This window comes from Acinonyx jubatus, chromosome F2, assembly GCF_027475565.1.
Source record: "Acinonyx jubatus isolate Ajub_Pintada_27869175 chromosome F2, VMU_Ajub_asm_v1.0, whole genome shotgun sequence".
NCBI lineage: Eukaryota > Metazoa > Chordata > Mammalia > Carnivora > Felidae > Acinonyx > Acinonyx jubatus.
In genome coordinates, this window is record NC_069394.1 from 43,896,167 (window position 1) to 43,918,839 (window position 22,673).

Genomic DNA, 22,673 nt, shown 5'->3' on the forward strand with positions numbered 1-22,673 from the left:
TGGGATAGTGTTTTTGCTTCGTATGCAAGATTATAAAATTAGAGTAGATTCTTAGGTATTTTTTCATTCTGGAAATATCTCCAGTTTTTAGGTAGCTGCTTTATTTAACAAGCAGAAAAACTAGAAAAGGGGAATTCTGTTTTAGACTCAGTAAATATGTTGTACCTTTGAGGCCCTACTTCATAATACAAGGCTATAGAAAAATAGTTTTCTCCCAACCAAAGAAATACATCTTTTCTTACCATCAGATTATAAAAACCACAACACGTTATTCAGAGTATATCTGCATATAAAAGTTTAGTGTTTTATACACTTGTATTGATTCCTTTAAACCACACCATGAAATTCATTTCAAGACCATTCAGCTCAGCTCCTAAGGAAAGCGCCTACTGTATTTAAGTGTGTTGGGTTAAAAAAGATGGGAGTATTAGTTAAATATTCCCATCTTTTAAAAACAAAGATGATTACCTCCTCAAGCGCTGGGTATTTTTATTGTTAAAAACAGAAATCCTAGTGTAGTTCTGGCTTCTAGGTTTGGTTTGGGCTTCTGGGACACAATATTGAAGCTTTGGAATTTATTATCCTTAAAAATAATAAGTAGGATTTATAAAGATGAACTCACCTCACCTGTCCTTTCCTTTGACGGTTTTTGTGATCGATATTATCATGATCTCAGCCTCATTCTGCCCACTACAGGGTGAAGGCCATACCTAGGTGCTGCCAAGTTTTGAGCCTTGCTGTCCTGGGTCAAATGAGGTCCCATTGGTTCTCCAAAGGCTATCAGCTCATCCCTTCATATATATTGATGGCGGCCCTTGATGTTTCTAGTATCCAATGGTCTCCATTCTTTCGTAAGTGTAGCGCATCTTCCATCTCATACATTGTAGATTGCTTTTTCTGTTCTTCCACGTTTCTGGTAACAACTCCCGCGCCTTGACGCAGTCTCCTCTTTGCATAGATGTGTTGTCCTCCGGAGGCCCCTCCTCTTCTCCTCTCTTCCCCCAAGCAATTTGCTTCCCAGAGCGAGCCATACTGATGTAGGGCTTTTCTACAATTTTGCAGTTTTGAAGTAGTTACGTATGTATACATTTCACATTTTAAGCCATCTCTTACCTTTGTTTCTGTGACTACGTTTTACAACAGCTATCCATTTTATAGCAACTGGTATTTTATAGGTGGTTAATATTTAATGGTTTAAAAATTAGGTTCTTTAAAATCTGGGCCTTAAAAACATAAGGTATTTTGCATAGGTTTGTCTATCCTAAGGAATATTCTATCCTAAGGAAGCCTTGGGAGATAAGTTGTCTCTTGTCATATTGAGCAACTTCAGGATGTTTTGTTTGTTTGTTTTGGGTTTTTTAAAATGTTTATTTTGAGAGAGAGAGTGAGAGACAACAAGACAAGATGTGTAAGTTGGGGGAAGGGCAGAGAGAGAGGGAGAGAGAGAATCCCAAGCAGGCTCCATACTGTCATCAGCATGGAGCTCGACGCAGGGCTTGATCTCACAAATGGGATCATGACCTGGGCTGAAATCAAGAGTCAGATGCTTAACTGACTGAGCCACCCAGGTACCCCTGGATTTATTTGTTTTTTAAATTCAATATTGCCTATATAGACACTATTATTGCTGCTACTTCAACAGAAGATAGTACGTTTATTAGTCATTTGGTTTCTGTAGTGACAGTGGTATTCATCAGTGTATCAAAAATAGAATCTGAGGAATACACGTATTGATCATTCATTTGGTTGGTAGACCTGATGCTTAGCTAGGACACAGTAACTTAAAACTGGAGAGGGTATTATAAAGTATGTATGTATGTATGTGTGTGTGTGTGTGTATATATATATATATATATATATATATATATGTAAATCTTTGTCTATTTTATAAAAATAATTTACCTGCTTTAGATTCTTCTCTTATTTTGAAAAGAAATTATTTAAGGAGGTAGAGTGGGATTAAAAGGATTTTTGCTTGGTTGGCTGTGGTGTTTCTATCCGGTGTCAAGGTGAGGTGGAGTATAAGTTTATATGTCACTGTGAATTTTAGGGAGATACAGACAAGGTGAAATACTGCACAACTTTCCACTATGGAAAGTGTATGGACCTTCACAATCTCTACTGTACAGCCCCTAGGAAGGTGACACATAATTAAGCCTTGGACATTATCTTTGAGTAAATTTGGGGGCTATCAACCTTCATGAGTGTTAAATAAAATTTATAAGAGTATCATGTAAGAAAGTTGAGAACTTTCCAACAAGGAATAAGACAGTGAATTACTAACTATGTAAATAACTTCTATCCCCAAGTGACATGCTCGGAATAAAAAAATCACTGTTGTATATTGCTTAATCCAAATCTCTTCAGAGTTGTTTGTTTGTTTTCTTTTTTAAGTTTCATGCTATATGGATTTAAGTGCTAGGAGAAAAAAGAAATTTTAAGGTCCTTTTTTTTTCACCTTAATTCTTGATGAGGAAATAAGTATCCATTCTTACTGGGCAGCCTACGAAATAATAATAACAGCGATAATAATAACAAAGGTAATAGCATGTAACGTCTAATGAGAGTTTGGGATATGTGGTCCCAGCATGCAATAGGAAGTACCTCGTTCAGTCTCCATAGCAGTACACCTAGATGTTGTATTAGTGTCCCCACTTTATAGGTATGGTGACTGAGACCTGGAGAAACTAGCTTGCCTCAATGTCACCAGCCTAGTAGTATATGGCCAAGCCAGGATTCAACTTCACTGGGATCTAGAACAAACTCTCTTCGGCCTGTGCTCTCTGGGGCCAGTAATTAGTATCTTTCATGCATGGCCTGTGGATAACCTAATAACAATTGGCCATTTATTAAAAAATATAATTTTTATAAGGGTATTGATCTTTTCTTAATCCAATAATTGGAAAACACTTTTTTTTTTTTTTTTTTTGCTTCTTTGGGGAAGGCATGATTTTTCTGTTTCTCTTCAGACTTTACGTATCTATTCTTATCTAATAAATTATACTTAAGCCAAAATCTGTTCCCAAAAATTGTCTTTAAAAGCTGCCATAAGTTCATCTCTGATTCATTGTGCTGTATGGCTAAATGTGAACTTGATTACACTTTCTTTATTTCTTTTGGAAACAGTTATAGTGGTGTGGAAGTTAAATCTTGACAAATCTAATTAGCCATATCATATTTGCTTGAAGTGGTGTGTGCTCCAAACAGTTTTATCTAGCTGTTTTAAGGATGAAAATTACCTAAATAAAAGCATTTTGGTTTTCATTTTCCTTATAGAAGTCAATGTGTGCATGAGAATGCAAGGGTATTCCAGTCTATCTGATTATCAAGTAATCATGAAATTATAATGAAAACTTAAAATAAAATTATATATTTGGAATAATTTTAGATTTGAAGAAACATTGCAGAGATAATACAGAGAGTTTCCAAATGCCCTTCATTAAGATATAATAAGCTTTTGCTAATTCAGAATAGTTGGGGAAATCTTCAGTTTTAGTCAACTGATAAATCTGTGTGCCCTACAAGGAATCAAAACATTCAAATCTATTTAAGGCATTCAAATGGAAAATTGTATATATACTTAGCTAAATTGATTGGGCTTTTCTGTTGTCTATACTCTGTATTCTGCTTCTTGACATTTTTTATAAAGGTAGGGAAATTTTTAATGACTTGACATTTATCATGGGTTGAATGATTGTTATATTTGCAAAAGTTGAAGTGATTTTTTTCTTCCCCCAAGCCCCTAAATACATAGGCTTTCAGGGAAAATTCAATGTGGAAGACATAGTATATATTTTAACTATGGAAGACTGTAGACACTTTATTTTCAAGCATATATAGGAAAATATTAAAGGTGTCCTGCCATTTCCATGAGCATGTTATTTTGGAGGTTAGCATTCCTACATCAGTTTTCTTATGATGTTTTCTCAAACTTTTAAAATTTGCCAAGTATGATAAGCACATTTCATTTAACGTGAGATGTCATTTTCTTTTTCGGAAAGCAGGTACTGATTCTGTTTTGTTAAGCAAATATCTCTGAATCCATTCTAATGATTCTCTCTTGCTTCCACACATCAAACCCATATGATCTAATGTGTGTGAAGATGTTTCGTGCTCAGCGAGATTTTTAAGAAGTAATTGTGAGAACTGGTTAGCCATGGAGTAAGGCTCACTATTTACTGAAAGGTGGTGGAATCAGAGCTGTGTGGAAATTTACATTAGCCTAAGATTTGAGTTTCTAACTACCAGTTTGACTCTTGGAAAGAAAACTACCAAACACCATTCATATTCTTTAACAAAATAAAGTATGCCTATGAAAATCCCCACAGTTGAGAGCGTTCTGGGAGCAGTGCTCCCAGACGTCTTAGTGTATAATGAAATTATGGAAGTTGTTGAATTTCGAGCATCCAAGGCATTTAGACCAACGGCCTTCTGTTTTCCTTGAGCTCTAATGACCGGCCTTGCTCTTCGTGTTTATTTTCTAGAAGTGAAATGCTCGGCCTTTTAAAAATTACGTTTTTGTAGAGCAGCCAAGAGAACAGGCATGGCCGGTTTCTACTGTGTGTAATGACATAACGTGCTTATGGTGCTTTCTTCCCCTCCCCACCCCCACCCCCTGCTTTGCATCCTTTTCCTAGATGCGCATCGGGAATTCCTTCACAGGCCTGCTTCTGGATACGTGCCAGAGGAGATCTGGAAGAAAGCTGGTAAGAACTGTTGAAAACACGCGTCTAGCGTTCTAGCAGCTGTGCACAGTTGTTCATGCAGCCATGTGAGGAGCGACAAGGAGGGCCTTTCCTGCTAACGACAACAAAAACAAAACAGCCCCCCGCCACAAACCAAAATTTTAAAATCCTAATTAATATTCTTCACCCGGGCCTTATTAGAACATGGAATTGTTTTTATTTTGGGAGCAGCTGCCAGTGCCATGTAAGTGACCGTCTGGCAGTCTTTCTGTTATAATCCTCCGTTTTTCAGGTGCTTTCATGGTTTCAGGCCGAAAGCTGGCCTAAGAGGTCTCAGCTTATGTGCAGTGTATTCTTAATGGAAAAAAAACTTGTAGTGTTTTAGAAATTAAATCGCCTACGTCTGTCTTTTCGCCTGATGTTGTAAAATTGAGATACAATCGACACGTCTCCTAAATTCTTAAGAAAATCTCAGCAAAACTAGTTGACTAGTTTTTTTTAAATGTTTACACGTTGTTTGAGAGAGACAAAGCATGAGTGGGGGAGGAACAGAGACCGAGGGAGACCCAGAATCCGAAGCAGGCTCCAGGCTCTGAGCTGTCAGCACAGAGCCCAATGCGGGGCTCGAACCCACAAACCTCAAGATCATGACCTGAGCCGAAGTCGGACGGTTAACCCACTGAGCCACCCAGGTGTGCCCCAAGGCACTCTGAGATGTTATGATTACAACCAGTATCTAAAATTGATCTGTTCTAATTAATATTCAAGGACCATAGCTAAGTTATTTTCTAAGTTAAATGACAAAGTTGCTAAACTTCTGTCTTTCCCCACCATATACACCATCAGATTTTCATTAAGAGATACTGCTCTACCTTTGGGGGCTGATTTCAAGTTCTTGGTCACACGTTGACTTTACACAGTTCAGATCTGGCAGAATCTTGGTGGACCACCAACACTAAAAGTTCAGTCAAAGCCTTGCAAAAACCAACTCAAGAGATAAATCCATAAGCCTGTTTCAGGAGTTAAAAGATGATGTGACAGACACAGACTGTGACTTTGAGCTGCCATAACCCCAACTATGAAAATAGTTTGACTTGAGAAACTGGAAAGTACTACTTCTGCAAAGGATCACCTGGGTGTTGGGCTAGGAACCCTATTCAAGGAGAAATAGTCAAGGGAAAGGGTCTCTTTGGGTTGTGATTTGACCCAGCTGTGTCTGTAGTTTTTTTGCAGCTTGTTGACAATCTGATCATTTGGCTCTTATCCAAGACTTTTCATAGCTTTCTCAAAGAAATACCTGTTTTTGTAAGAGTGGTAAGGAGTGTCCAAATCTGATAGTATTCTAGGCTTCGTGACTTAGAGAACCAGAAAACTCTCTTGCATGTCTACTATACAAATCAGACAGATCATTCAGTTTAAAGGTTAAGTATATATGTTGCTCAGCTGCATAGTATAATTAGATTTATAGAATCACCTCTAAGATTTCTACATGGGTCACAGGATACTCCCAAGCTGTTAAAATGTGCTGAGTGTCACGTGTCTGGAAAAGGAATGGCTACATCTTCTTTCTGATCACTTTTTCTTCCCCAGTTTTAAGCTGTCAGTGCAACTTACTCCACTAAGAGATATAAAGAACTGCCATTTTGGACAGCAGAAGGATGGCATTTTATGTTGTGGGAGAGAGTCTTTTCTCTGTATTTCCCTTATTTATGTGTCTTTGAGTTAAATCCGTGATCGTCCATAAAGAAAAATTGACGGTAAAGTCTTGTGTAATCCAAATTCTTTTTCTGTGCTATTATCTGCTCAAGTCTTTGTTTGACTGCTATTAAGTGAGAGCAGATTTTTCTGAATAGACCACCGTTGTGGGAAAGTCAACTTGAATAGCTATGCACAAAGGAAGTCCTACCATAAGTGGTAAGCAGTGGAAGCAGATTCAAAAACGCACTGTATATTTTCCACGTAATCAGGTTTTTAAAAAATTCAACATGTCGTAATCTATCGAGTCCCCGATTAGTTTTCCTCACTGTTTTGTGGGTTCCTGAAACTAATTCTGGATATACTTGACACGGTGGGGGCTTCACGAGGAGAGAAAGAGCAATACTTTTATCGTGTAAACATTTTTTAGATGTGCCTGTATTCTATAGTAGATTTTCCATCTCAAATATGACTTAGGAGTGATGTCGATTAAATTTGTGCTCTTCTCACAGCGGTATCCCTAATCTGCTGCATAAGAACAGTGTGGGGATAGTTTTCCATGGATGGATGCTAATATTAAGGAGTATATTAAATCTCCAAAGTACAGGTGGCAGTTTCATCTGGAAATCTTGAATAACTACTTATAATATTTATCTTTATAGGCTTCTTGAAAAGCATTTGTGGTGTTCATAGTGTCAAGGCATCCAGCATGATGAAAACACCAAGGGCAGAATGTAACATCTGCACTCAGCTTGTTACAGTTTGAAAGCTTTTCCCCCCAAGATTCTAAAATTTGCTGTGGGCAAATTTTTTTTTAGAAGAAAACCTACAAAGTGTATCTTTGCAATCAAAGCATTATACATTACCTTTATGGCAAAAGAAAGTAAATAAAAGAAAACTTAAAGCATTTGAAAAATATCAAAGGGGCAGAGCTCTCAATTCAATGTTGTATAACCAGCACATCCTTTTTCACAGAAAATTATAATTGCACAAAGTATATCCTGTGCGTGAAAGTATATCATATAATATTTAGCACCATTTTATTCTGAAATGATTTGAGACTTGCAGAAAAGTTGCAAAAAAACAATGTAAAAAAATTCCCTTATACCTTTTACCCAGTTTCCCCTATTTTACTGTACTGGCTTTAATATCTTTCTTTTCTTCTTTTCTTCCCTCCCTTTTTTTTCCCCTGTTATACGTATTTTTTGCCATCCATTTGAGAGTAAGTCGCATACGCGATGCCCTTGGACCCTAAAGATTTTAGTGTGTATTAACTGAGACCAAGGACATTCTCTTATATAACTATAGTACAAGTACGAAACTCAGGACATTAACAGTATTTAACTCACAGACCTCATTCAAATTCCTCATGTTGCCCCAGTAATAGTTCACAACGTAATATAACAATATACATTATTTGAATATGAAGGACCCATCAATTTTCTCCTACAATTAGTATTTTTTAAAAGCAGCAGCAAAAGCAACAGAACACGCTGTAAAGGTATGAAAATTCTTCATCAAATTGGGGAAAATATCCAGCATAAAGATGGTTTTCAAGTCACAACCGAGTGTTTTCTTCAGTATATTTCTTTTTCAAACGATCAGTGAATGTTTGCAGTTGGTAATAAATATTCAAGCACCTTGCACATGTCCTACCAACTCTCTTTGCTGATCTGTATATGCCTGTGGGATTAGAATAGGAATGCATAATTTAAATATAAATTGCCTGATTTGCATACACAATTAGTCAAGCTACAGCTTTGATCGTAAGCAAAAATTATTGTCCTGTATTACCACTTAGATAGAATTTTAATTCACCTTGAATATTCAAACTAAATTAGACCCTGGCTGTATAGTTAGAAGGGCAGTACTTCCCTGGTCCCCCAGGTCGTTTACGGTAGAGTAATAAAGGCATCTTTTCACCTCCTGCTGAAGAACGTGCTTCCAACTCTGTGCAGTGCTCTGTTTCTGTCCAGATTTTAAATGGCATCTCTCTTAAAGCAACCAACAAAGGCTTAGCATATTTTAGTTAATATTTACGGTCTGGATCGTTCCCTTATATTTTAGTTTGTAAAAACATAGGAGACAGTAAACTGCAAGTGAAAGGACTTCAGATATAATGTTGTTAAAGGGACAGAAGCTACGAAAGTCATGACAGCTAATTAATAGTGGAAGGCTTTTGATGATCCTCAAGTCCTGGACTGTAGATGTGTGGAATAAACCACAGACGTGTAAGAAACCATAGGAGTATTTGCATCTCTTACATTTTTAATCTACAGTAAAACATTTTTATTAGGAATCTATGTTTTTAATTAAACAGAACATTTAATTAAGGTGCTTTTTAAGTGGGTGAAACAATTAAGTGCAAACACTTGAATGAAACATGTCATAATTAGTTTTAATAGAGTGTTAATTGGTACTAGGTTTGCCAAGTTAATAATTACTGCTTATTAAATTTTCAATTAATCATTGTCATTTTGCTTTGAATAAAGATGAAAATTAGATAAACTAATTTAGGGGGAGGATATTTTCCCTTGTTAATTAGAACAGTTAATTTTTTTTAATGGAAATTACTTGTTTTAGTTGTCAATCTCATATTGTACATTAGTCAAATCTTTGCACCCTTTCCACAGCCAAAAATAAAGAGCTCATTTGACACCTTGCAGGTTTCCAGGCAGGCCTGATTGTTTTGGCCTCTGGTAGGGTTCAATTACATTTGTCTAGTGCAACAGTTGGTTATGTGAAGCTGTGTATGTGTTCAATTGAATAGGTGGACAACGGCTTAAAATATGGAAATGAGAAAATGATTTTTAAAAATCCCTATCACTCAGTCTGTACAGACATATATCCACATTACTCAAGAAATGGCTTAAGAAAAAGAGAAGCTGGATCATCTGTTTCATCATGGATTGTCTTTACAGGGTCTACACTGTTCAGTTGCCATCTGAATGCCCTTTCACTACCGTGCTGTCTGTTTCACCAGCACAATAATTGTTAGCACTTATACGTGTAGATGCGTAAAGTCCATCCCCTTCCTATTTTTGTTTTGAAAGCTTTACTCATGCGCTCCCTACGTGCATACTACCCCACAGCATTGTGGCAAACCACCTTAATATAGATGTCCAAATTATCCAGAAAGGTTTCTTGTGGTCGTTTTGTCCTTTAACTCTTTACGTTTGGTGTCATAATCATTTCTGGAGGTACTGGTTTGGTAGAAAAGTGGTAGTGATGCTACATTAGTTTAAAAAATATTCCCAGACATGCAAGTTAAAGGGGAAAACAAAAAATCTCACTCTTTGTTTTCCTAAATGAATTTCCAAAATCTGCTGGCTTTTTAGACAGCCAGGAGTACTGCCCAATACCTGGGATGAGAGTCATGCCTGTAGACTATAGAATTCTGTTTACCAGCGATCAGTATCCAAGGTCCCGCGCTAACAGGGAAATCTTCTCTTGTCCCGTGTGGCCTGCCCCGCACGCAGAGGAGGCGGTCAACGAGGTGAAGCGCCAGGCGATGACCGAGCTGCAGAAGGCCGTGTCTGAGGCCGAGCGGAAAGCCCACGACATGATCACGACCGAGCGCGCCAAGATGGAGCGCACGGTGGCTGAGGCCAAGCGGCAGGCGGCGGAGGACGCGCTGGCCGTCATCAATCAGCAGGAGGATTCGAGCGAGGTGAGGTGCTACGGGGAGCTTCCAAGGCACGCAGGGCGTTTCGGCTAATCCGAGCGCTTGCTTTTGATTCCAGGAGGTCACAAGTAAAAGCGGGTACTGGCTTTTAGACAAACCGATCTGCAGGGGCAAAATGAGAATAATCTGGGTGGGGGCGGGAGGGGGGGGCGTCCCAGCACTTGTGGAATCCATCAAGAGCTGATCAAATGTTGTCTAAAAGCACAACTCTGCCAAGAAAAGGTTTTAAATATATTTGGTGGGTAATAGATTCAAGTGAAATTCTCATAGCTTCTTAGCACTCGGCTGTGGGCACACGTGTATGTCAGTGTGTGTGTGTGTACGCGCACGTGTGTGTTTGGTTTCCTTCTAATACAAGGGGTTTAATAGAGACGTCCTGTGCAAACGTGCTCTCCCAAGATATGACATGGCTGGGATCACAGCCACCCCCTTAACCATTGGTCCTAAAGTCCAGTGCGAAAACAGCACCTGTCTCAATTCAACGTTTCTGAGAGATCTTCTTTCTGCATGATCTGTTTCTCCCCTTATTTGTAATAACCATTATGCGAGTCATTTCATAGCATAACATCACATCGTCACAATATCATTTGGTATTATTTCAGCATATTAAAACACACACACGCACACATAGCCCAAATGGCTCAAGGATCTGGGAAGTAACTAACACACAGTACCTAACAACGCTATTTAAAATAGAGCCCGTAACATCAGAACAACGTAGTGATGCTTCGCATTAATGAATGCAGTGCCACAATCCCCGCCACCCCGCAGTAACTTTAGATAAAGGGCTGTAGTGAGCTAGTCTCACCAAGCTGAACTAGCAAGAGCATCAACTGATAAATCAATGGTCTACTACAATACATATCTATAATTTGTGAGGGAGAGTAAGAATTTAATTTGTACCAGGCTTCTCTGTAGATGAAAGACCCTGCGGGAATCACTCCATGCCCAGAGTTTCTATTTAATGTGTAGCAGATGAATAACAAGGGGACAAAAGGAATTGATTTTCAACATTTGAAAGTTTCTCAGGAAAAGAGGGACAAAGAGAAGTTTATCTACCCTTTAACTGCTGACTTTTCCGTTGTCGAATTAAGCTAGACATAAATTCAATTTTATTTGGCATCTTGTGGCTAAGATATTTAAGGATCTTGTTTTGTGTGTGTGTGTGTGTGTGTGTGTTTTAAATGTCTATTAACGTGTTTTGGAGAGAATTTGTCCTGCTCCATTTAAGTTAGTAATACCGTGAAGCATGGTTGGTGCCTTCCCTAAAACATTATCACTTTCACAAGGACACATTAGGGTGGTTATGTATGGTAAGAGTATTTTGCAGCCCACTAAATTCTAAAGGTAAATGTTTAAGAAGAAATTGAGAACTAAGTTTTTATTTGGCAAATAACAATGCTGTATTCCCTTAGTGTCTAAGAGCTTTGTGCTTTCATTCCTAATACTTACCCAGAAAAATATGTGATCTAGACGCTAACATTTAGCATTATAAGACTATGGCAGGGCGCCTGGTGGCTCAGCCAGTGAAGCATGTGACTCTTGGTTTTGACCCAAGTCATGATCTCACAGCTTGTGGGTTCGAGCCCCGCTTTGGGCTCTGCGCTGACGGTGCAGAGCTTGCTTGGGATTTCTCCTTCTACCTCTCTCTCTACCCCCACCCAGCTTGTGTGCTCATGCGCCCTCTCTCAGAAAATGAATAAATAAACATTTAAAAAATTATGGCGTATCGGCCAGTAGCTGTAAGTAGTAGATAGGATAGAATACCCTGGATATGAATGATCTTCTGTAGCAGTTGTTTTTTTCTTTCTTTCTTTTTGGATCTCTTAGGAAACTTTAATCTAGAACTGTCTTTAATCTGCAATATAGCACTACCCTTGTCTTAAGCGACATGTTGCCAAGGGTTTCAAGGTAGACTCTGCTAGGAGAAAGGGCTTGAAATTCAGAAGACCAAATATAATTTCTGGCCCTATCTCTTACAATTCTGTGACTTTGAGAAAGCCACCAAGCATCTAAAAGCTTTGGTCTTCTTACCGTGTTGTCACTATGAATGAAAGTGTCTCCTACAGTGGCCAGAACCTTGAGACATGATCATTTTATCATCTTGCCGGTGAGGAAAGTCACCTGACATGGCTAGGACACGGCAGAAACAAAGCTGGAACTCGTAGCATGCTGTCAGTCCTTATGGTGTTCCGTAGCTACAACAAGGATCTTTCCATAAGGACCAGTAAGGTCATTTTTGGATGCAGATAACCTGAAAGGCAACTTAGGTCTGATTTCTTCTTTTTAACCTGCTGTACCTCTTTCAAGACTTGGAGTGGGACGGAGGGCTTGATCCCTCGAATAATTGAGTTTCTTTTCTTCGAAAGCAATGTAAACACAGTCCTGAGAATAGCAGAGCAAAAGATGGAAGAGAGATCCATTGGAATGAAGCTGAGACCCCTCTAGACTTGGACAGGAGTCTATAAGATAAAGATGGTTCGACCGAGGACTTGACAGAGAAGTAAAGGTTAATCCAGTAGCCCTAAATTAATGTTATGAATTCTCCCGAGGAATGACAATGTCCAAGAACAGTCTAAATGCCTGGTGCTAAGTTTAGGCAGCTCTATCTTTTGCCCACATTTATAGGTAAATATTTTTATTTCCCCCCTCAGAAATCCTTCTACTTTATGAGGGGGACAAAACTTTGAATCCAGCATGTTATTTTTCTCGACCCTGCCCTTCCCTCACACTGAGCAATATACACCTTTTCATAGAAATGACCTGATAGAAGCCACCCCAGAAGTGATGTTTGCAAATCACCTCAAGTTTAGAAAGTTCCCTGAGCCCCTCTGGGACTGAGCCAAAACAACTTTGGCTTCCTTGGGCTAGAGTAGAGCTCCCTATTCCAGCATTCAATACGGTTGGCCCCAGGGTGGGAATCTGTTAGGCCGGGACTTCGTGGCCCAGCTGATTTGCAAAGACAGTACAGGTACTTCTCAGAATTCTTTTCTTTTGTTCTAGGCAGGGGGTTTTCTTGAGTTTTAGCCACTCAACCCTAAATAAGACCCACATAGTATTGTGTTTTAGAAGTTTGATAAGTTGTTCTTTGTTTTCTTAGAAAAGAACGTAAGAGGTCTGGCCACCATAGTAATTGGTTGGAAAAAGAACATACTCCCATTAAATGTAGGAAACATTGATTTAGAAACTGCACTAAGAAATTAATGGGCATTTGTTGGGGGAAAAAAAAAAAAAAAGTCATGTTTGTGACCTGCCCAGGGCAATTTGTTATTCAATACATATAACTCTAAATCACTCACATCCATGTTTTCATTTATTCTTTTTTTTTTTAATGTTTATTTTTGAGAGAGAGAGAGAGAGAGGGCACAAGTGGGGGAGGGGCGGGGGGCACGGGACAGAGGATCTGGAGCGGGCTCTGTGCTGACAGGAGAGAGTCCCATGTGGGGCTTAAACTTACAAACCGTGAGACCAGGACCTGAGCCAAAGTCGGACGCTTAACCGACTGAGCCACCCAGGTACCACTCATTTATTCTTTCAATAACCAAGTTTTGAGCTTTTATTCTATGTCAGGGATGGTGCTAGGCACTGAGGGGACCTCTGCTTTCATGTTGACTACAGTTCATTAGAGGAGGTAAATCACTAACCAAATATAAGCGTCTTGACACGTTTAGTGTGGAAGCTTCCAGAAATTAAGTTCCTTTCATCTGATATTTAAGAGGACAATAAGGAACTGGTCAGCGGCTGCTCTCCGTCTCACTGCACCCTCCATGACCTCATCACTGTCTCCCTGGGCAAGGGGCATGTTGGTGCCTCTGTGCAGGAAGAAGAGGACAGGTGGGGCAAAGAAGCTCTGCCAGGTTTTGAAAACAGGAGGGCTATGAGAGTGTTTTGGAAGGATCACTCAGGCTGCCGTGTGGAGAGAGATTAGAGGAAACTAAAAGGAGGGACCAATCTGTGTGAGGAGGCAGATGGGGATGAAGATGGTTGGTAGTGGCTCCGGGGGTGGAGAAAACTGTAGATGTTGGCTGGGAACCCTTGAGATAAAATGGGCAGGATTTCATGACTGGTCGGCTGTCAAGGAAGAAGAGGGAGTCCAGAAGACGGGGTTGGGAAATACACATCAGATAATCCTACTTGGACAGTCTTCAGAAACTTGCTGGCTTTGATCTGCCCAAGGTGGGGGGGGGGGTTTATTTGGGGGCGGAGTGGGAGTAGGGGCTTGGTAGAAGAGGGAGCCTTCCTTATTTTTTGTGCATAAACAACACAAGTTAAAAAATTTTAGGAAGCTCAGATCAGTTACTGAATCCAGCTAGACAGATTGTCTCTGAATCAGAAAGGGTAAACAGAGCACAAACTCTTAAATCATGCTGTTTAATGTGAAAATCAGGATAGTATATAAAGGTAGGGTACAGGGTGACCATACCTCCCAGTTTGAGTGACACAATCCCAGTTTATCCCTGTTGTTCCCTGTGATTACTGAGTGGTCCCTTTTATTCTCAAGTGTTCTGGTTTATATGATGAATTATATGGTCACACCACTTGAAGGCCATTTTCAGGCAATTTGATGGTTCTCTTTGGCTAGCAAAGCTCAGAGACAGGTGCTTCGGGCAGAAGGAATCTGAGAGGAGGCCCTGAATTCTGGCTCCAGCTCATTAGCATATCAGGCGTCCTTGGGTGGGTCATTTCACTCCTGTCAACCTCCATTTCTTCTTAAGGAATGCGATGTTACTTGCTTACCTCAGAGGGTTGTTTAGAAGTTTTTGTTTGGTTTTGTTTTTTATTGATGGTTGACACACAACGTTTAGATTTTTTTACACCTACGTTTTAATTCAAAGTGTTCCGAGAGCTGTAACACAAGGCATCTTTATCAGCTGATACTTCCCACGGTCCTTCATCACAAGACACGCTAAACTTTCCGATTGCCACAAGACTTTTTCTCCCTTCTCTCCCTTAATTTGAAGTCACCCCCTATTACAGACATTACCCATGTCTTACGTAGATCACAAATGATCTAGAGCATCCAAATCTGTAAAAATGCATATGTAGATAATATAAATGCACAAAATAGTATTCTCCTCCTCAGAGGAACTTCGAGAAGGAATCTGAGCTCCAAATCAGAAGAACAGATCTCTAGACCGAGTTTCTTCTGAGCTATTTGTGTTAAGGACAGATGCCCATATATGCTTCTTTCTATGATTTCAGTGTTTCTACCTGTTTTCACACATGAACAATGAACCTAATGCCCATTCTGCTTCGGAAAACTAGTGGTTCTGAAAAAGTAGGCAGTAAAGAATGGAGATGTTTCTAGAAAGAGGAGACAAGGATTGAAAATATGGAACTGGGGAGAAGAGCAGGAGAAAGTGCAGAGTCAGGAATAAATAGGCACAGGTATTACCTGTAGGAGGGCCATGGGATTTATCATCCAGACGGGGACTCTTCAGGGTAGAAGGGGTGATTCCCACCAGGGCTGGCTGTCCTGGGTGCCCCGAAATCCCAGTCAGCATAGTTCAGGGGCGGGAGGTGGGGGTGGCGAGGAGGCAGGAAGTGTGTTTTGCCTGAGGTGAAATGGGCAGACCTACAGTGAAAGTTTAATTCTGCACCTGGCGTGGTTAAAAACTGCCTTTTATACTTTCTGTGCTTCGGTGCATTTAGTCTTCCTGTGAGTCCAGGTAGAGTAGAAAGTGCTGTTGTCCTTGTTTTGCAGCCAAGAAAAGCTGAGTCCCGGGAGGTGAGGCCTTTGCTCGGGGTCTCAGCCCTAAGTGTGAGTTGGCCCTCAGCCCGGACTGTTTGCCTCTCAGGCCACCTTCTCAATAGCCATGTGATGGGAGTTTTTTCCCTCGATGGCATATTAGTCTATCTGTTTCCTCATTGGACTTCCTTCACATTATTCCTCCCTAGTTCTCTAAGTTTACCTGGGTTTATAGGTAAAGGTATAGGTTTATAATACCAACTGTTATTATAACAGAACGATGCTGCACTTGGGGCAGACATCTAAGCAATATGATACTTTCTGTACTTTCTCTCTCTCTCTCTCTCTCTCTCTCTCTCTCTCTCTCTCTCTCTCTCTTTCAGTGTATTAACGTTTTGCACCGAGAACGCACTGCTAGCATTAGGGTGAATAAAAAAACAATTTTGCTGAATCTCGCCATCTTAAACTCTCATGTTTTCATATTCATGTCTGGTTCCCATACACGTGTAGTTTTTTCCCAGTGAACATTGTCTGATTGGGTCGATTTCCAAACAGTCTGCTACAACTCTTCTTTGAGATCCATGACCTATTCTAGCATAGGGGATCGAAGCAATGACTAGAAGTGGGCATAGAACAGAGAGTAAGTAATTGTACTGTTCTAATAGTTTTGAGTTTTAAGCCACCAAATTAAAGCCACCACCCCCCTCCAATTAAAATGGCCTTTATTTATTTTTCCTACATAGGTACAGAACTACACAGTTTACATTAACGTTGAACATCTTTGTGGCACTTAACGAAAAACACTGATCAAATCTTTATACTTTGTATTTCCAGAACCTGCTAAGCCCTGACAGTTTGAGCAAGTCACTCTGAGAGGTTCATGTTCTTTACTCCTTCTAGAAACAGCGGAACTGCCCTCAGTGGACCCTGTGCATTAGGTTCCAAATAATAGAAACTCCACCTGAGTGGACACTATAGAATTAGTTACCATGTAGTTATAGCACAGGAGTCTCTCAGCATGGTTCTTATAAGGCCATCATGATCCTGTCAGACCCATCAATCCCGGAACAGTTTGGAGCTCTCTGAGCGTAAGCTATGATTCCATGTTACAGTAAGATTTTGTTGTTGTTGTTTCATATCAAAAGGCCAGGTGTTTGCATCCATAGACTTTCACAGTATAGTGGATGGAGCACTGGACCTTGAATGGTCTGCATTGGCTTACGTGTCGGAGCTTTGGTTTTCACATCTATAAAACTAGCATAATGTTTATGTGACTCAATTTGTAAGGTTGTTGAGAGATGCAGAGTAGATGTATATCAGAACCAAGCCACCTTCCAAGTGAGCAGTGTGTGTGTGTATGAATGGTAGAGAGAGATGAAAAACCAGTTAAGAAGCTGTTCTAACAGGGGCACCTGGGTGGCTCATTCGGTTGAGCATCCGACTTCAGCTCAGGTTCCCATACAGGTATAGACCGCATGATATTGCAGTCCGTGGGTTTGAGCTCCGCGTCGGGCTCTGTGCTGACAGCTCGGAGCCTGGAGCCTGCTCTGGATTCTATGTCTCCCCCTCTGTCTGTCCCTCCCCTGCTCATGCTCTGTCTCTCTCTCTCAAAAATAAAGATTAAAAAAAAATTAAAAAAAAAAAAAAAAAACAACAAAGAAGCTATTCTAACAGAAAGGGCAGGGAAGGAACTTGGATAGTAACCATAAGCTTGAAAACCTGGGAAGAGAACCCACGGAGGCAAGATCCATGGGGGTTGGCACTGAGTTGTTGCAGAGGCTAAAGAAAGAGGAGTTTCTAATAAGATGACAAAGTCTTGAACTTGAATGTTGCCAACGACTAAAGTAGACCACACCAGAGAATCAGGTTTAGGGAATACTGACCTGGGTGACAGGAGCATCCTGGTGGAGCTCCAGAACCGGCAGTTGATAGTAGCTCAGGAAGGAAATTAAGGGCTGGAGAAACAGGTTGGAGTATCGTTTTCTTACAGCTGATAGTTGAAACCGTGAGGGCTGACAAGGGAGAGCGTAGGAAGCGAAAGATTTTCTTTTCTTTACGCCAGCTTCCCCCCCTTGCCAAATATTTAGAGGGAAATGAACAAACAGAAGAAAAAAAGAGGTACCAGTGTAACAAACAGAATTGTAGTATATCAAAACAAAAGTTAGAGGGAATTTCAACGAGGGGAATTCAAAAAGGAGGAGTGGGGAAATGGCCACTAACGGTGAATCTTTATAAGGTCTGAGGACAGTAAGGGTACAGAAAATGTGGTCACTGATGAAGTGTAAGGGGAGGTAAGCTAATGTTTTTTCTACGATGTAGCTGTCAGTGCCTCTGGAGGGAGGCATGGGGCAATGAGCTTTCTAATTCTAAAGATTGTGCTGTGGGAGGATTGTAGATAGTTTCTTCCGGCCAGTGCCGGGAGGTGCTACTTCCTTCCGTTTTATTCAGGACTTTCTGAACATCAGGCACTGTGCTTAGCACTGACATCCTCCTGAACAACATGCAATAATTACTCCTGTGTGGCAGGTACCTTCCTGAGAGGTTAAGAAACTTGCCTGTGGTTTTAAGGCCACCAAATGGCAGAGTTGGAAGTAAGACCCAAGACGGGCTGACCGAAGCCATTCAAAATTGGCGGCCATTTTTCACTGCACGCCACGATACTTTGTCTTTGGTGCGCTTGCTTCCTGTGCCAGCCTGTCTTTGCTTTTAGCAATTAAGCACCCTTCCTACCTCATTCCTGCTAAAACAGGCTCTAAGAAGTACGTGAAATGGACTGAGTGTGGCGCTTTGGGAAATGTGTTTGGTTTGCAGTCCAAAGACCTGGGTGAATCACACCTTGGCTGTGTAATTTCATATTTGTGTGACTTGAGGCAAATCATTTACTGTACAAGTTACTTATTCTTTGGGCCTCAGTTTCCCAAGCCGCAAAATGTTTTTGAAAGTGGTTTTAAAATGTACAGTGCAGTGCAAATGTAAGATGTGATCCTACTGTGGATTGAAGCCCGTGTGTGGGAGAGTTCTTTACCTTTGGGGAATTTTAATTGTAATCATTCTACTTCATTCATTGAGCACCATTTGCATGTAGACATTTTCTGGAGACTTTTAGATGAGTACAGACCTGGAGAAACTTAGAGCAATCAGGAGACCATGTTTTGTTTCCTGGAAAAGGAATTTCCAACAGTAAGAACCAGCAAGGATATTATTTTGCAGGTGGGGCTATGGAATACCATTCTCTGTGTATCTAAAATAAGCAGAAGGAAATAATTTTGTTCTTAGGAAGAGAATTGCTGGTGTGGAACAAAGTAGCAGCAATCGTTGACAGGCAGCTCTGGCATTAAAAAGCTCCGTTCATCATTTCCCTTTCCATCTGTAGTATTAGCACATTTAGCAAAAGGGAGGGTTGTATTCAGCCTCATTTTCTTCATCTGAGTCACAGCCCAACTTTGGTCTATGGCTGACTCCCATTTTTGGATCAGGGGAAAATATTCCTTATGCCAAAAAGGGAATAATAATATCACAAATAAGGGAAGACTTTGCCATGAATTTGGGGAATGAAATTTGCTATGAAATGGTATTCTTGAGCTTTCTACACTGTTCACGGTAATTCCATTGCCAGCATCGTTCTTCAGAGGACTGGAAGGGAAGCTTAGTTATATGATGGATGGATGGATGGATGGGAGAAAGAAAGAGAAAGGAAGAGGAAAGTAGGGAGGGAGGAAAGAAAGGAATGGATAACTATCAGGAAATACTAGCCTGAATCTAAAAAAGCATGCATTGAAAAACAAAATTAGGTTAAACCATTGTTAATATACCCCTGGGTATTAGACACAATTTGCACTTTCCACCTTTGTGAACAGCAGAAAGCTTAGAAACTTAGAATGATCCAAATTAGGGTACTCACAAGATTCTACACTTTCCACTGTCCCCAGAAGTGTGACTGTTGAGTGGCTGAATGCCCCTGGTCAGGCATCAGTCTTGCAAGTATGGATGAGCCAACAGGAAATTTGGAGGAGCTACCCAAGAGAAATACATTAATGGAAACTTCTTTGTCTGTTTTCTAATGAACTTTTACCAAGGAATAGGCACTTTGGAGGTTTTGGTTGTTGTTGAACAGTCGCGCTAAAGTTCCTGCACATTCATTGTGATGCGATGTTAAGAGCAATAAAAATACGTAGTCCCCCTCCCCGCAGCTCGTTTGAATTGTTCTTTGTTGTACTTTCCTACAGCTGAAGGTTGTTTCTGTCCCAGGGGTGGGTGGGAAATGAATGGAATCGAACAGCTTCAGAATGGAACTAGAAGTAAAACTAGCCAGAGCTCTTGAATCCTGGGTCAGAACCCGGTGACGCCAGGCAAGAAAGCTCAACTCCCAGCAGCTTCCTGATCCAAGACATCTGTTTCTATATTTGGCATAATTCCACTTTTTTATTTATAAAATTGTTCCCATCTTTGAAAAACACTTTAAAAACTAAAGAAGTTCCCGTTCTGTCCCTTCTTTCCACTCCCCAGCACATGCATTTGTAATTACCTGGTTTCGTCTGTGTGTTTAATCAGCTTCCATCGAGAAGGTGGCCTGCATCTGATTTCAATCTGAAGGAGCCGTCGAGTGCTGGGCAGTTACCACCCTCCTGTCTGCCAAACTGTGCCTCTGCCAGAAAAAGGATAAGACTCACACCAGGGTATTTCCTAAAGAAGCCACTTGCCTCCGATTAGATGTTTAATTTCCTTAAAGTATTGTTTCGGATCCAGGTCTCTGTTCTCTAATTGGGATTTTCTGATATAATTTAGGAATTTTGCTTATGTGCTGAGTTTGTTCCAGGATCCAGCTGGCATCATTCGAAATGCCCAAACCTCAAGGAAGCAAACTTCACTGTGGGCACCAAAAGCATCATGCCTCACCACTCTGAAGGCTGGGCCAGGCTCACGCTGCTCAGGTCTTTGTGGGATCGTTACACACGCAAAGCGATTGGTTAATTTTGACAGAGGAGGGCTTCTAGGTCTGGTAGAAGCCTCTAATCCAGAGGTACACATCCCTTGAAATATTTTCCTGGTTAAATTCAATTAAAGGAGAAATAATTTACTTTGTTTTAATTCTTTCTTCCTTTCTTCAAGTTTATTTATTTAGAGAGCGCGCACGCACACACACACACACACACACACACACACACACACACAAGCAAGTTGGGGAGGGGCAGAGAGAGAAGGAGGGAGAATCCCAGGCCCACAGTTCGGGGCTTGAACCCATGAACCGAGAGATCATGACCTGAGCCGAAATCAAGAGTCGGAAACACCCAACGGACTGAGCCACACAAGCACCCCTCCGTTTTTATTTATAGTAACATCTAAACCAAGTTTCTGAATTTTCCTCAACTGTGTTCCCTTAAAACACCTCCCACTGACCGTAGTTTGAGATGTTAAATTTTCTCCGCCCTTCTTTGGGCCACAATTATGTAGCTGAGTTCTAAGTTTCAAACAATAGTTCTAGAGTTTAGAGGCTCCTAGCACTTAAAAGACTGTGGAAGCCCTTTTGTTTTTTTTTGTTTTTGTTTTTGTTTTTTAGCAAAACTGGATTGACTGCTAAAAATCCCTTTGCGTATTTTGGACACTGGTAAAACCATACACACCAGGGTCATGGGCTGCAAGAGCCTTTGAAAAGGTTTGTTTTTTTGTTTTTTTTTTTTTTTTTTTAAAGATTTTCTTTATTTATTTGAGAGAGAGAGTAGGGAAGGAGGAGCAGAGGGAGAAGGAGAATCTTAAGCAGGCTCCACGCCCAGCTCTGAGCCCGACACAGGACTCAGTCCTACAAACCGTGCGATCATGACCCGGGCCAAAATCAAGAGTCGGGCACTTAACCCCCTGAGCCACCCAGGCGCCCCTAAAAAGGTGTTTTAATTGTGATACAACCACATACCAGTCAGCTGGGTTGGGGTTACTGGAGTATAGTCGGAAGTGTTGGCAGAAAATAAAACCAAGGAAGGTAAGGAATACAAAAGATTAATGGCACAATGCTAAACTCGCTTGGGAATGGTTTTGTCAGAGGGATCACAGACATTTAAAGTTGGCTTCCTGACCTTCTGCCACTTCCTCCAAGGGCCTCCTCCGAGGGCATAGCCCCTCCTTGGTACCTAAGGTCTCTCCTGTACAGTTGCTTTTCTGTCTCTGGTGTGTCTGCGCCCTGATTCATGCTGTGTTTATCTCAAGGTTTAAATCTTAGAGGCAACCTCATTTCTGCTCTCCCCCCTCTTGTGAAGCAGCCCCGGAGATTGCCAGTGGACTCGCCAGGGTCCCGGTGGTTAGTTTCCTCTACTTTTCTAACCACTCAGAGTTGCTGAGGTGAAAGCGCGCTGCGAAGGAACCCCGGCAGCCCGGAAGCGTCGCATGCAAGTGGAGCCATTATTTATTTACCCGGTTTTAGTGTTTCCAGCTTTCAAAGCCAAATTAGATGTAGTCTGATTGATTCATTTTGCAGATATTTATTGAGCACCTGCTATATAGCAGGCAGTGTCCTGAGTGCTCAGAGTATATCGGGCAAAAAAACCCAAACCAGCGACCCTCTCCTCCAGGGAGCTGAAGCGAACTAGCTTGTTGTCCTCCCATGTGGTTGTTGGGTGCCCCAGAACCTGGTTGCAGTGAGGGAGCGGAAAATAGAATCCTCTGGGTGCTCTTCTGTTGCGTGATGTTTCTTGGAATGTAATGGGCAGTTCTCACAGTTCTTCTGTGATTCCTGCTGGTATCCAGAGGCAAGGAGCTTCTGCCAGGAGTGATATATGTGTGTCTGACCACGGCGGTATTGGTATCAGAGGGGGAAAAATTGTAGAGGCTGCAGTTGTCGGTAGGGGGGAGCAGACTTTAGGTGTTAGAAGATAAGCAAACCTGAAGGGACGGGATATTATAGGAAAAACAGAAAGCCTCAACCAGTTCG

At 41.0% G+C, this 22,673-nt stretch overlaps 1 protein-coding gene across 6 annotated transcripts in view; it reads left to right on the forward strand.

Moving 5' to 3' along the window:
• The window catches only part of RUNX1T1 (RUNX1 partner transcriptional co-repressor 1), a 142,434-nt gene that overhangs the window by 113,605 nt on the left and 6,156 nt on the right, over positions 1-22,673 (forward strand). For all 6 annotated transcript variants that reach the window (XM_027064245.2, XM_027064247.2, XM_053208549.1 and 3 more), the window contains 2 exons: positions 4,638-4,706; positions 9,860-10,050. In XM_027064245.2, coding sequence (XP_026920046.1) covers positions 4,638-4,706; positions 9,860-10,050 — 260 coding nt within the window. The remainder of the gene's footprint in view (positions 1-4,637; positions 4,707-9,859; positions 10,051-22,673) is intronic.